This window comes from Contarinia nasturtii, unplaced genomic scaffold, assembly GCF_009176525.2.
Source record: "Contarinia nasturtii isolate CC-2019 unplaced genomic scaffold, AAFC_CNas_1.1 Cnas_scaffold_2864, whole genome shotgun sequence".
NCBI classification, from domain to species: domain Eukaryota; kingdom Metazoa; phylum Arthropoda; class Insecta; order Diptera; family Cecidomyiidae; genus Contarinia; species Contarinia nasturtii.
The window spans coordinates 274,437-290,705 of NW_022200181.1; the positions used below are offsets into that span (position 1 = coordinate 274,437).

The window sequence follows — 16,269 nt, forward strand, 5'->3', positions numbered from 1 at the left end:
CGATTGTTTGGGCATTATATTCGAGCAGCTCAGTACAGCCGATTTGATGAAGTTGTGTAAAATAAATGCAACAGTTGCCGATGCAGTTTCTGAGCGGGTAGTGCGAAAACACATGATCGATTTCGATGAATGGAATCAAATTTGGAGCACCGAACAAATTTTCGATATTTTCGGAGGATGGATCAAATTCATGTCGATTGGTGAACATAATATTAACCATGAAGTATTAGCCAAGGAGTCATCACCGTTAGAATACTTTTTGGAATTATTGCTTAAAAATTGTGAGTCGCATTGGATTCAAGCAATTTCAATGCGTTTCAGCGATTGTGAAGTGAATGCTGAACTATTAAACGCATCAAAGCCATTCTTCGCTGAACTACGCACACTACATTATTCATCGATTGGACATCAAAAAGGTTCCGGTGTCGATCAGCTTTTGACGATAATCACAGATGCAGCCAACAAACTGGAATCTATTCACCTGCAGAATACACATACTAAAGGCACCTGGCTAGGAAGCGCCCACGCGATCAATATCAAGAATATGGCATTAGTTGATTCATCAATATCTGAGGAAGAGAATTGGGACGCATACTTCACACAAAAATCAGCACTCAAAACATTTTCATGGATCAATACGAACACTCCCAACGATAAGCTCTGCGAAAATATTGCACAACATTGTCCGCATTTAGAGCAATTTATTGACATTCAACGTGCAGTTACGGAGGAGTATTTAGAAGAAAATTTAAATCGATACAATTATTTGGCATCCGTTGAAAATCTTAAATGCGCACGAATCACATCCTATATGAGAAGCGGACAGGACTTGATAAATTTCTATGCTGATGCCGCACGGAAAAATACATTGGAACATTTATGTATCACGTTTTTAGAGAACGCTCGTTCAAGAATTAACGCCAATGCTGAAGATTATGCGCATTTTAATGACAGATATCCACATTTTACGAGCTTGACCCATTTGGAGATTATAAATAATTCTTCGTGCATGAATTGGAGTGAAATATTCGTGAGTTTTATATCCGATTTGGTTAGTTTACGTGAAATTTGCATTTCGGGTGATGAAGAACTAAATCCAGCGCAAATCTTACTAATAGCAATGGCTGCACCGAATTTAAGCATTTTACGGATGAACGGCGTTCCCATCATCAAGCTGGGTATGGCATTGTCAGCAGCTGGAAGAATTCGAGAAACACCTATCACTGTCATCATCAACAGACAACAAGTATCTCAATTACAAGGACGTGAGATTAGCGATCGTATCAAAATTATAGTTGAATAAAATATTTTCTTAATTAAGTTGTAATTCAGATAAATGATTTAGACTGTATAGATTTTAGACTAAGCTTTTGTACTTTCTTTTCAAATAAATACAATAAAATGTAATCGAAATAGGTAACAATATAATGTTTTTTTCCTAAGGCCACTAAAGTGGCAGTTTTGTGCTAAAATTGTAATGGATATTTCAAAAAATAAAATCTCAAATTAAGACGACAAAAAAAAACAATATGATTTTCGTTTTTGTTTTTAATTATTACACTGAATAAAATGATTTAAAATAGTTGTTCATTGTTTGTAATTTATTTGAAGACTTCAGACCACATTTTTCATTAAAAAGGATTTAAATTTTTAACGTGGTATCGAGATAAATTTACCACATGAACATGATTAAATTTGATCCATTTTCTCGTGGCAGTTTAATTATTTTCATATTAGAATCATTGTTTGCTTCATTAACTGGAAGATGTCTTATCAATGTTTCTATTGCATTATTAATCTGATCATTCGGTTCAATGTCAAATTTTGAAACTATTTTTTGCTGTTCATATTTATCTGTTGAATCACAAGCGACTCCACGAATGTTTGTTTTGTGGATGTTCAATGGCATTCTATCCACGGGAAGTCGAATATTCTCCCAATCGATACTCCGCATAAAGTGCTTCAAGTACGTACAATTGAAATTGTTGTTGGTAATACCAAGCGCATTAAGCCGTGGAAATAGGGAGTTTGTGAATCCTTCCATATCGGACAATTGATTTCCATCGAGGTAAAGTGATTCCATGTACCTAAATGCTGGAAGGAATAGACCAAAATCCAAACTCTTTAAACTATTCTCTGACAAATCGAGTGAAATTAAACCCCTTGAATATGAAAAGGTGCCCAATTCAATATCGGTTAAATTTGCGTGTCCCAAATCCAAATGCTCTAGCTTGATAAGCTTGGCAAATGTTCCAATTCCCAGTTCGTTGATGGGATTATGTGATAAGTCCAAATGTAAAAGATTATAAAGATTATCAAAAATTTGTTCGTCCGATATGTTATTGTGCGATAGATCCAATCTCGATAGACTATGCGCTGTGGCAAATGCATACGGTTTAATTTGATAGATTTGATTGTATGACAACTGAAGCCAACTCAATCGAGACAAATTTGCAAATGTTTTGTCTTCCAAAATTGAAATGAAATTTTGAGATAGATCCAAATGATGAAGCCTTTCTAAACCGACAAATGCAAATGAGTGGATTTCGCTTATATTATTCTGAGCCAAATTCATGTGCGTCAAATTCGCTAGCCCAATGAATGCACGTTCATTCACCATTTCGATTTGATTTTCCGATAGATCCAGAATTTCCAATTCATTTGCACCAATGAAACTTTGTGGATCAATCCGTTTGATGTCATTGTGTGATAAATCGAATCGAATTATGCTTCCAGCATTGGCAAATAGAAACGCGGGCATTTCTTTGATGTGGTTTTTTGCAGCAAATAACTCCCACGGACGTTTTGATCCAATCAAATGTTCGGGTTGCAGCGAACCCAATCCAAGACTCGATATATCCAAAAGTCGAAGATAAGGATAAAATTTGAAGATATTATGTGGAATGTGATGCAATTTACAGCCATTGAAACGAATTGCATCGATCATAAGCTTATGCTGATACCGTTGAATAGTATGATCTTTGTTAAAACACTCAACACCATCCAAATCGTTAAAATAATAACTTTTTCGATTTTCATCTCTCCGGTTTGCATCGATGTCATTCGTTGTTTCATTACAATTGAATATGACACCAATATCGAAATCATACCGTTGATACCATTGACAGTAGGTTATATAAGCACTATTTTCTGCACGCAACAGTAATACTTTTGTATTCATCAAAACAATTAGTAAAAAAAATGTCTTTATTTCGATGAACATTTTCATTTTATTCTTGAAATAGAATTGAAATAAACAACTGTATTCTCGTAAAGCGCACTATTTAATGATCTGATTCATTTTAACTTGAATAATTGAATTAGATGTAGGCATTGTGATATGCCTTATCACATTTACAACATGCAAGGATGTGAACTTCAAATTATATTTATATTGTAATCATTTTGCGATTTTGCAATCATGTGAGCAATTTAATATAGGAAATGCTAATCGCACAAACTATATTTGACCGTCAATTAAATAACGCCATTTATAAAGGGAATTCGATAGAATGAAATGATCGAATCTAAAATGTGCATATATTACAATATTTCGTATACAGAAGAATGAAAACACAGGGAACCATTTATTTCTCCGTTATCCATAGATTCTCACTATTCAGTGTTTTTCTATTATTTGGAGGTTTTTAAATGTCTTTTTTCATAACACTCATATATGACACTATATATTGTGACCAACGACTTACCGCACTTGTTATTTGGAGTTTCCATTATAGAGAGGTTTTTTTGTAAGTATGTTTCGATATTATAATTAAGACGACTAGATAAACAAAGATTCTTGATATTTATTGATTAGTCTGATTATTTTTGTCATTTTCCGTATTTTATTCAAACCCTCTTCTTAAACAATTCCATAATTTGTATAAATTAAATAGAAACGAATATTTTATTTTACAAAATTAAAATAAAGATTTCAAGACACAAAATAAGCAGCTCCGATTTTCCATTATTTTGTGTAGCAAATTAATTTAAACCATTAACTTCAATATGTTTGCACGATGGAGTAAATTCGATGGAGCCGGTTGATGTTAATAAAAGATGTCTATATACATGTTTCCCTATATGATATAAATGAATACAAATACAAAGCAAATGAAAATGTCTAATGAAAGCCATAGTGTGAGCCGCGTTGAAAATGTGACTGTTTTCATTCAGGAGAAAGTCAAATAAAAGGGAAATTGCTTCAACAGCTGTGTATTTTGGTTCCATTCCAACGGACGATTACGTCATAAATTTACTCTCTTCTCTATTTCCATTGAATATGTATTACGCGATTATCATTCTCTCCGTAAGAGCGTACAGCGTACACGTTGCGTACTGTACACAGCTGTAAACGAACAACGAACAACAACTTTACTTTAAAAAACATATAAGCGAATCGAAATCAGATGTCAGTTCTCAGTTTCGGTTCAGTCGCCGCTCCGTTTAGTACAGAAGAAACTAGAGGTATGTTTTTGCCCAGCACTCAATCACTCAATATACAACTCAAATAATCAGAATCTTAAATCATGCTGTTTTTGTGTGCGTGTGTATTTGCTCTGTGTGTCAGTCTTAATTAAAAATAGTTTTTTTGACTTTTCGTACATATTGTGTTTTCACTGTTTCGAACACGTTGACCGAGTGCTCCAGTCGGTGACAAAATTTCGACAGCGAATCTTCCGAAATAATGTTCAATTCATTGTGTTAGTTTATGTTTACATTAAATATTTCAATTTTGTTCGAAATTACTCAATTATATTGACAATTGACAGATGAACCGGAGTGTGAGTATGAGACGAATGATTGGATTGATGTAACAGCTGCGTGTGCAATTTTATTAATAATGTTCAACGTTCAAAACGATTGTGTTATCGTGTCAGAAAAACGTCATTTCAAATGACCCAAAAATAAATAAATTTAATCGATTTCATGCCGGCCATCGTCTATCTACTTTTGCATTAAATTTGAAAATTATTCTCTCTGAAATATGAATTGAAATCAATGGAAGTCGTCAGAAAATTGACATTATCAATTCACTATGAAAATATTTTTTTTTATTCGTCATTTACCAATTGCAATGCAGCAAAATTTTATTGAAGAAAAAATACACAAATAAAATACACGCATAAAACATTTATTCATAATTTTTAAATTATTCAACGATTCGAATCGATGAACGGCTGTATATTTTCAAAAGAAAGAATACATTTAGAATACGGAAAGTGTGTGCGAATTTGAATTGTGTATATTATGCGTCTATATGTAAAATGTAAATCGACAGAGAAAACGTTGTCATTGCATGAAAGTTATTAGATTGTCGATCATGCGTTCTAGGTCATCAGACGGGCCAATCATGTAATTCATAAATGCATGATTATATTACTTAGAACACAGCAATAGACCTCATATACGACTGACTAAGAAGCGAAACGTGTTTTTCAGATGCGTTACACAACATCGAACCATTCCGAGATAAGGCACGAATGGAACAATTTTTTTTACAAATCTGTTGAACAGAATTTTTGGATAATTTTATGAAAATAAGGCGCAATTTTTGTCGTCGTCATCGCAGAGAACATGTACTGAACGTTTTTTTGTACAAATAAACCAATTTTTGACAAAAGAAATTCAACTTCAGCTGCCAAGTGATGTCAGAAAAAGAAGCCATAATGATTCAAACGTGCAATTATTCGAACATTTGCTCTAATTTATTTACTGTGAAAAGAATATGCAGGAATATTTTAGAATGTCAGTGTAAAGAAAATGCATTGCGAAGCAACTAAAAATGGAGTGAGAACAAATTAACAAATATAAAATCGATTGAATTGTCCTTCAAAAGGGCTATAAATCATTAATTTGTAAATGTATCTCAAGATTTTTTTTTTAATTAAAAAAACAATCAAATTAGCAACTACAGTTTCATATGTTAACACTTCAATACGTGTGAACGAACTTGCGATAAGAAATTGTAATCGATTCAATCCTTGAAAGACTCAAAGGATATCATAACAATGATATTACTCAATCGTTATAGCGATGCACTTGATATTCCATAACCATAGAATATTTGGTTCACATTGCGTGACACTGTTGTCCATAAGTGAAGTTAGGTGAATGACCTTGAAAACATACATTTTCGATGTGCCTATGTTTCGGTGCCACATTTTTGGTTCTGCGCAAAATATAATCTCACCAAACAACATTTAAAAAGGAGAGATAGAGTGCTAGCGCATGTGGAGAAAAATAACACATATGCTGCCGTACGAAAAAAAGGGGAAAACAAATATTTGCGATGCAAAAAAAGTGTATCATGCGACAAAAGAACTTGGAATTTTTTTCAAAATATCGAACAAATTCAAAAGTGAAGAAAATTCTCTGTCTACGAATATTATCAAAATGGTTTTATTTTAGGACAGTAAAAATTGGAATCGTAAAACAATTTATTTCTTCACGTTTTTAATTTGGGTATCGTAAAAAAATCAAATTATTAAAAAAATCATAAAATGTTCGTTTAATTTTGGTTTGATTTTGTTTGTTTTATTCAAATGCTGATTAGATTATTCTGCCGGTTATGCTTACAATAACACGTTGCTTTAGCGTTTTGGTGTAAGTTGCCGCAAACACATTTAATTGTTTCAAAAACATGTTAATAGTATGAAAAATGCGATCATTTAGTACGGCAAAAACGCGAAACACATGCGCAAGCTGGAGCCGCAACGAAATTGATAAATAAAGTCAATTCAAAGTAAATACATATCGCAAAGCAGCAAAATGCGGTGTCTCAATGATAATTGAAGGTGAACATTGATCACCAAAAATGTGTGTGTGTGTGTGTGTGTTTTTTTTTTCGTACAATTCGTTCACGGTGACTTTTGTTTTGTTTATATCGTCTTTTTTCTTTTATTTCATTTTCGCGTCTCTTGTCTGTTGTTATTCCAGTAGTATCATACAGTCTGTAACATCACTATGTTTATCGATATTCCTAACCAACGCTTCTGATTCATTCAATTTGAAAAATTTCTCGCATTAGAAAAAAAAAATCGTCTTAAGATGAACAAATGTAAGAATTAGTTTTCATTAAGATAAATGACTCTTATGCGTCTGGTTTGGGTCGTAACCGGTTTTAAGAGAGATTGTTTAAATGAACAGCATAAAATAGAAACGATTCAAATGTTTCTTTTTTGTTGTTGAAATGAATTCGTTTGTATTCACGTGATGTTAAAAACATGTTCACACTTTTTTTATTTACTTTTCTTTATCCTCTTCAGTCAGACGTTTGATAAAAGATTGTAGGCTTTTGTAAACAAAAATGATATTTCAAAATGGTAAAAATCATGCGTTCTTTTTCGTATTATATCGTGAGCTACGATTAGCAAATTTTTTTAATTACTTTTTGTGTCAAGGAAACACTGTCGCGTTTTTTTTCTCTTTCAAAAAGTATCATTGATCGTTTTTTTTTTCGTTTTTAATATGCACAAATGATGGCGGCTTTATAGAGTTTACACTTCTGAGAGCTGCTAAATGAAATTAAGCAAAAACGGTAATTAACGCATATGGTTGCAAAGTAGCTAGGTGAAAATCCAATCGATCAATTTTTTTTAGATACAAACATATTCATTGCACAAGGTTTTTGTGAGTTCGTTCACACCGGAGATTGAAGCCAATACAAGTGATAATATCAAAAAAATTCTATAATGTTTGGAAACCGGTTTTACCTTTCTAAAAAACATAGAACAATTTTTTTACTTAATTGTTTTGAATTGAAAATAGCGTGGCGCATAGCACTTTGGTGTCAAAAGCGAAATATTAGTTATGAATTATGTAAAATATATTACTTGTATAAAAAGTGATGATGAATCAAATTTCCTTGTTGATAATATTTGTGAACATCTCTTTAGTATTGACATTGCTTGCTTCAATGCTCTTTATCAACATGCTGAATGGTTTGTGTGTGAGCAAACCAAAATTAAGTAAGTGAAGCCATTTAATCAAAATCATGTGTGTGCATTCAATTACGAGCATGAAATCACTCTATAGAGCTTCAAATAATGCTTGGCACCAAACGATTCGATTTGAATAAATGTCACTTTTTATTGATAAATTGGGGGCTGTAATACGCACGTGATGTGATGTCATATGAGTTGACATCGAATCAAATTTCTCAATCTCTTCTGCCAACCTTCATTTTTTTTAAGGAATAGATTTTAGGGGAAGGTTATCAAACTTATCTTTAAATGCAATGTCGTGAAAATGGTCACATGAATGGTAAATTGAATTTAGATTTTGCAATCGTGGAAATTTTTTTTTTCGGAAGGATCATCTATGAAAAAGATAACCATAGGCATGCGTTAAACACGAACTTGACGACCGAATTTGTAAACAACGTACCAATATCGCGTGCTGTATCGAACTAACTGCATACGATCGTTTTAAAGTCCAGTCGTCAAGTACGTTGATTTTATTTATTCGTCTGCTATCACATCGTCTGTTCACAAGTTTTGTCGCCGCCTAACAAATCAGTCTCGTGAACGAATTGTGTAAATAGTCATAAATTTATGCAGTACGAAGTTGTACACATTCTTCTTTTTTGATTTCATAAGTTAATTATTTATATACTCTCTCTCTTTTTATGCAGTGTGAATGACTTGAATAATATTTATTATGTATTCTTATTTGGATTATATTTTATTGTGTATATTCTTTTACTGATGATTTATTTCGTATGTCTTTTGTTTGTTTCGTTTGGTATACAGGCACCAGGCAATTAAAAGAGAAATTTACTTACACACAACGCGAAAAGTTCAGTGAGCACACATTTGAAAAATGGTTGTTTGCGGCCAACAATATGGTTTAAAGGCGTTGCGCCAAGCACATTTACATCGATTCTGGTCGATTGGTACAAAACGCTATTCAACAAAACAAGTAAGTAGAATTTGTGCCGATCACATCATCATTCATTCTTTCTCTCTGTGTTCCGACCGCGTAAATATCATAATGTTATGTGATGCGTAAATTGCATTGATTCAAATCAAAAAGACACACAACGACGATGACACGATCTAAAAATAGCTACATTCATTTTCGCATTAATTACATTCGTGGGCAACCTTATCAAAACACCACCATGTAACGTGACTACGCGCGCGAACATTACGGATTGAATGAAAAGTCAGTTTTTCTCATCGAGCCGTTTTAAGTGTTCCACTTATTACTGTCGATTGCCTTGTTGTTCGATTCTTTATTTTTCTACGGAGTAAATAATAACAATAACAAGAATGAAGAATGAACGTTATTTGCTTGTGAAAAGAGATAGCTGTGGTCAAGAGCTTACTTTGTTTACTACATCAATACTAAAGGAAGTCGAAACAATTTCTTTTGGATGCGCTCTAATTAGCCGACCGAGCTTTCTCTAGTTGACGATATTTGTTTATTTTTTTTTATTGCTTTCGTTTCGTTACAATCGAAAAAAAAAAATTTCGTAATTTTTTCGAATGTATTTGTTTTTGGTTGTAAGTGATTGACGTCAAGTTGAAATTTATCTGTATAACGCTATTTCTTATTACAAGACTTCGACTTTGATCAACAAAAACAAATGTGATAACCTTGCCCGCGTCTCTATATGATTATTATTAAATCATATATTGTGTTCCAATAGTTTAATAGAGCGATACTTAATTCGAAATAAATAAAATGTATTTGGTACTATTTTTTCTTTCTTTCTAGGTTCAATACAAACCGATTCGTTCGGTGCTCGTGGCCAACAGGTACTTTATATCAATATCACGTTTATTCCAATGAAGCAAATAATCGGGTTTTCATTTTCTAAAAATACAGAGGAGAAATTGCAATTCGAGTGTTTCGAGCATGTAACGAATTGGGTATCAGGTCTGTGGCCATTTACAGTGAACAGGATAAAATGCTCATGCACAGACAGAAAGCTGATGAATCATACTTGGTGTGTATTTGATAAATTACTATTGTTATTGTACTTCAATTCAATTTGTTTCGTTTAATTGACGAAAAATCTGTTGGTATTTCGATAGGTTGGAAAAGGTTTGGCTCCAGTTGAAGCATATTTGAGCATTTCGGAAGTGATTCGTGTGTGCAAAGAGAACGATGTCGATGCAGTGCATCCAGGTTATGGTTTTCTATCGGAACGTAGTGATTTTGCCCAAGCAGTAATCGATGCAGGACTTCGATTCATTGGTCCATCACCATATGTTGTGCAACAAATGGGTGACAAAGTGGCCGCTAGAAAGGCAGCAATTGATGCTGGCGTTCCAATTGTCCCAGGTACCGATGCACCAGTGACAAGCGCAACAGAAGCCCTTGATTTTTGTAAACAATATGGTTTGCCCGTCATATTCAAAGCGGCTTATGGTGGTGGTGGTCGTGGTATGCGTGTCGTTCGTAAAATGGATGAAGTTGAAGAAATGTTCAATCGTGCAAGTTCTGAAGCTAAATCAGCCTTTGGAAATGGTGCTATGTTTATTGAAAAGTTTATTGAACGTCCACGGCATATTGAAGTACAATTGTTGGGAGATAAAGCCGGAAATGTGGTGCATTTGTATGAACGTGATTGTTCTGTACAACGTCGTCACCAGAAAGTCGTTGAAATTGCACCCGCTCCACGGTTGCCAATTGATGTACGAGATCGAATGACAGCGTGCGCCGTTAAGTTGGCCCAACATGTTGGCTATGAAAATGCCGGTACCGTTGAATTCTTGGCGGATGATAAAGGCAATTTCTACTTTATTGAAGTAAATGCTCGATTGCAAGTCGAACACACGGTTACAGAAGAGATAACTGGTATTGATTTAGTCCAATCACAAATTCGTGTTGCCGAAGGCATTACGTTGCCCGAAATGGGATACACACAAGATAAAATTCGAGTTGATGGTTATGCTATTCAATGTCGTGTCACCACTGAAGATCCTGCCAATGATTTCCAACCGAATACAGGTCGTTTAGAAGTGTTCCGTTCCGGTGAGGGTATGGGTATTCGTTTGGATGGTGCAAGTGCTTATGCTGGCGCCATAATTAGCCCATACTACGATTCGTTGTTAGTAAAAGTCATTTCACATGCAAACGATTTACAGGCATCAGCTGCCAAAATGAATCGTGCACTTCGTGAATTCCGTATTCGTGGTGTTAAAACCAACATTCCATTTTTACTTAACGTTTTGGAAAATCAAAAATTCTTGAACGGCGTTCTTGATACCTACTTCATCGATGAACATCCACAATTATTCAAATTCCAACAAACACAAAACAGAGGTACGTCGCACACATCAATGATGATTGGTTTACAATGGATAATTTTAATCAAAATTGTTTCGTTACAGCACAAAAATTACTCAACTACTTGGGACAAGTAAGTAAATGCAATTTATTTTAATGAAACAGCATATTAATTTATAAAAAAAAATTGATTTAGGTTCTAGTCAATGGAGCACAAACACCATTAGCAACATCATTAAAACCAGCTGATGTTGATCCACATGTTCCTGAGGTGCCATTGGGTAAAATTCAGTTTATTGATATTGCATGCTCATGCTCAAGCTTATTGGGTGGTTTAACCAGGGTTCATTTGTTTACACATATTCACCAGTAATTTTGAGATTATAATTGTGCTTCTGTTCACCCCAATTTATGTCGAAGAAAATTCAAATTTCCAAATACTTCCAATTATCATTTTTTTTGTAGATATTTTTTGTTCATTTCTTTTAAATGAACGCAAGTAGTTAGAAAGATGGTAATATTAGATAAATTTGTAAATATATTGAATTTCATGTTTTGGTCAATTTTGAATAAGTTGGAGTCAAAATTGAAGTTTTTCGCAAAAAAAAAATTACAAATCTTTAATCGTATTCGCTTTTACTTAAACAAAATTCACACGCATTAATCATTTGAAAGCAATCAAAAGTATTTTTATGTATATTGTATATTGTTTTGTGTGTGCGGAAACTTCGAAATTCAAAATTCTGCTGCTGATTAAAAACAAATGGGTTGACATGGTTTTAAAACGCACACATACACACATCTTAATTTTAAAACACAACAAATGATCATTTCACACTCTCACAGATTTGTCGCCGAAGGCAATTGAAGATGAGGAAAGAGGAATACGTAAAGGTACAGTATGAAACCAACATCGCATGACCAAATTGCGTTCATATTTGTTTTTCGTTTTTAATTTCCATCAAACAAATTAATGAAGGCATGGGGCTTATTTTTGCTTAGCTTATCACGTGACTAATTTTATTGAGAGAATAAAACTGGTTTCAATCAGTGAAATTGACAATTTACAAAAAAAAAAAAACCAATATTATAGAAAATAGATGTCTTTTTATGTGCTCACTTTTCTTAACCCTGTTGAAAGCATGGATTTTTCATCAATTGTAAAACAAGCGAAAGCAATCAATTAATTGTGATTTTCTTTTTGATGAAATTTGTGCAACGATCGAAAATTAGTGACCGAGCCACCAAAGGGATTGCGTGACATTTTGGTGAAAGATGGTCCAAAGGCATTTGCCAAAGCTGTTCGTGATCGTAAAGAATTGTTGTTGATGGACACAACATTCCGTGATGCTCATCAATCTTTGTTGGCGACCCGTGTTCGAACCCATGATCTTCTTAAAATTTCACCATTCGTTGCACACAAAATGAACAATTTGTATTCGTTGGAAAATTGGGGCGGTGCTACATTTGATGTTTCGTTGCGATTTTTGCACGAATGTCCATGGGAACGTTTGGTAAGAAACATATTTTTTTTTCTTTTGTTTTCCAATTCAAAACAAAAAAAAAATATATAAAATCGAATAATTCTTTATTAGGCCGAGATGAGGTCGCGCATTCCAAATATTCCGTTCCAAATGTTGTTGCGTGGAGCAAACGCTGTCGGCTACACCAATTATCCAGACAATGTTGTATTCAAATTCTGTGATTTATCTGTGCAAACCGGAATGGATATTTTCCGTGTGTTTGATTCATTGAACTATCTGCCGAACTTAATTTTGGGCATGGAAGCTGCCGGCAAAGCAGGTCAGTTCTCTGAACATTTTTCGCTGACAATGAATTTTTTTTGGTGCAGAACAAATTCATTGATTGTCTTGATTTGAATCGTTATTTGGTATATAGGTGGTGTCGTTGAAGCAGCAATTTCTTACACTGGCGATGTTAGCGATCCAAAGAAAACAAAATACAATTTGAAATACTACACAGATTTAGCCGATGAATTAGTGAAAGCCGGAACACATGTGCTTTGCATCAAAGATATGGCTGGTTTATTGAAACCACGTGCTGCCAAGTAAGAAAATTTCCTTTCTGAATGAATTATAAATTTTCACCACACATTATGATCATTATTAAAATTATGTTTGATTTTCAGATTGTTGGTGAGTGCAATTCGTGCAAATCATCCAAGTGTACCAATTCATATTCATACACATGATACATCTGGAGCTGGTGTTGCTAGTATGTTGGCATGTGCCGAGGCCGGTGCCGATGTTGTCGATGTGGCTGTTGACTCAATGAGTGGTATGACTTAGGAAAAATTGCTTATTAATTATTATTGATTGTTTTACGATTATTTTTCGATTAGTTTCCGATTATTATAAATTAATTCGATTCTTTTCTTTTGTGATTCTCCCCTTAGGTATGACCAGCCAGCCAAGCATGGGCGCTATTGTTGCTTCATTGCAAGGGTCACCACTTGATACGAAATTCAATTTGGGTGATATTTCTGAATATTCCGCATACTGGGAACAAACACGTACATTGTATGGACCATTTGAATGTGCAACAACAATGAAATCTGGAAATGCTGATGTGTACATGAACGAAATTCCCGGTGGCCAATACACAAATCTACAGTTCCAAGCTTACTCACTTGGTTTGGGTGATTTCTTCGAAGATGTTAAAAAATCATACGCTGATGCCAATCAATTGCTTGGCGACATCATTAAAGTGACACCATCATCAAAAGTCGTTGGTGATTTGGCACAATTTATGGTTCAAAACAAATTGAAGGCACAAGATGTTATCGATAAAGCCGAAGAATTATCGTTCCCAAAATCGGTGGTTGAATTTTTACAAGGTGCCATTGGTATTCCATATGGAGGTTTCCCGGAACCACTTCGTTCACGTATTCTCAAAGATATGCCACGTATTGAAGGACGACCGGGTGCATCTTTGGAACCATTTGATTTCAAAAAATTGACCGATGAAATTCATGAAACATGGCCCAAAGCAACTGAACACGATGTTATGTCAGCAGCACTCTATCCAGAAGTTACCAAAGACTATTTGAATTTCCGTGAAAGCTATGGACCCGTCGACAAGTTGAACACACGTATTTTCTTAACTGGACCAAAAGTTGGCGAAGAATTCGAAGTGACTATCGAAAAGGGAAAAACGCTTGGAATCAAAGCGCTCGCTTTAGCCGATGATCTTACACCCAATGGAGAAAAAGAAGTCTTCTTCGAATTGAATGGTCAATTGCGATCAGTATTCATCCGTGACAAAGAAGCTACAAAGGTATCTTATTTCACAGCATTTTTTGTTTCATTGTGCTTATTTCGTTTATTTTTTTCTTCTGCTAAATAGGAATTGCACATTCATCCCAAAGCCACCAAAGGAAACAAAAATGAAGTTGGCGCGCCGATGCCAGGAACAGTTATTGGTATGTAGCGAATTATCTGTTAATATATATATATTTCACCATTCGGGAATGCAAATAACAAATATCTGTCTATTTATAGATGTTCGTGTTAAAGAAGGAGATCACGTAGAAAAAGGACAACCACTTGTCGTTTTATCAGCTATGAAAATGGAAATGGTCGTACAAGCTCCAATAGCCGGAACAGTTAAAAAATTGGAAATTAGCAATGGCATGAAGTTGGAAGGCGAAGATCTTATTCTCACCATGGAATAAATTTCATCACACATAATTTTTATTATTATCATGTGCAACCAAAATCAACATGTTATTCGTGTAAATAACCGTTTGAGTCGAAATTGAAGCATTTCTTCTGATATATGTACCTATCATCACTTTTTTTATTCGTTTAATTTCAAAATATTCTTCTATCATACACATTCGTAATTAATACCAATATTATATGTAGTGAACACAAATTGTTAATTTTGTTCAAATCATCGCGCTATTATTGTGCATCAAGAAAATCAAAATGGCCATTTGAATGAGTCTTAAACAATTTTTTTTTTATTTATGTCAAACATTTTTTTATTACAAGTTAGAGTCGATAATTTTTCAATAAAAAAGTTTTTTAAAAAAAATCAATCGATTATTTTTAATGTAAATTAAGTAAAAGTATTGAAATTCCGAAAATACAAGAAAATGAAAAATCACTCTAATACGCGCGCTTTTGGAGGCGGCGCTCAGCCTTGTTGGATTGATTGTTATATATTGGATTAATTGCTGCTCGCCCAAAGTATTCTTATTCAAATTAAATGGTAATTTTTTTCGGCATAACTAAAATAACTCCCAGTGCATAAAAAATTGTAAACAACAGTTTGAGTTTGATTTAAAATTTAAAGTTCAATAATTTTTTTTCTACTCTTTGCACAATTGCACATAAATTGAACATTTTACAATTTGAATTCATTTATACGACAAGGAGGAAGAGAAGAATGAAATGTTAAACTGTACTCATTAAAGACTGTTACTTTAACTGCAATACTTCTACGGCCGTCTGAAAAGTATATAATTTTATTTTCCAAATTATTTTCTAGTGGAAAAAAACCAGAATAACGGATTCCATACGAAAATTTTGAAATTTATATAATTATTAATCATTGATAATACTCGATAAAACATGATAAAATCCATTTGTAACCTACATGGATTGTGTGGCATATTCTGGTTTGCTCAATCTGTTGCCGCTTTGTAAAAAGTTTGCCAAATTGTTTAAATGATCATCTAATTTAGAATATGCCAATTAATCCGAGTGAAAATAGTTCCCATAGCACGATACCAAATGACCACACATCTGAATGAACACTGTACTTTTGATCGATCGAACATTCGGGAGCTAACCATCTGTATGGTACCAGAGTCTGCAAATCATATTTGAATATTAGTTACATTTTTTTACCTTTTTACATATAATAAAAATCCTTCCTAAAAATCTTTCTTTCGTACTCCTCCATTTTTACGGTAATATGATTTGTTGTGCAAACTTGTGCCGAACCGAAATCACAAATTTTCACTACATTGTTGGCGCACAGTAGAATATTTCTCTGGGT

The 16,269-nt window shown here is 33.8% G+C and overlaps 2 protein-coding genes across 5 annotated transcripts; one reads left to right on the top strand and one right to left on the bottom strand.

Moving 5' to 3' along the window:
• Positions 1-1,665: 1,665 nt before the first annotated feature.
• Positions 1,666-3,263, bottom strand: LOC116349473 (chaoptin-like). The gene has a single exon (XM_031780899.1). It carries the CDS (start codon positions 3,227-3,229, stop codon positions 1,673-1,675), a length of 1,557 nt encoding a protein of 518 aa, XP_031636759.1. The 5' UTR covers positions 3,230-3,263; the 3' UTR covers positions 1,666-1,672.
• Positions 3,264-4,395: 1,132 nt separating this feature from the next.
• LOC116349445 (pyruvate carboxylase, mitochondrial) lies at positions 4,396-15,262 on the top strand. 4 transcript variants are annotated; one of them, XM_031780858.1, is made up of 15 exons: positions 4,396-4,467; positions 8,754-8,922; positions 9,724-9,764; positions 9,835-9,955; positions 10,044-11,277; positions 11,346-11,374; positions 11,438-11,522; positions 12,088-12,135; positions 12,475-12,755; positions 12,837-13,044; positions 13,141-13,309; positions 13,391-13,539; positions 13,658-14,538; positions 14,608-14,683; positions 14,763-15,262. In XM_031780858.1, exons 2-15 carry the CDS (start codon positions 8,824-8,826, stop codon positions 14,933-14,935), a joined length of 3,594 nt encoding a protein of 1,197 aa, XP_031636718.1. In that variant the 5' UTR covers positions 4,396-4,467; positions 8,754-8,823; the 3' UTR covers positions 14,936-15,262. The 4 variants fall into 4 exon arrangements, with proteins under 4 accessions (XP_031636718.1, XP_031636722.1, XP_031636721.1 ...); XM_031780861.1 differs by lacking the exon at positions 4,396-4,467 and adding an exon at positions 4,760-4,784; XM_031780860.1 differs by lacking the exon at positions 4,396-4,467 and adding an exon at positions 8,504-8,600.
• The last annotated feature ends 1,007 nt before the right edge of the window (positions 15,263-16,269 follow it).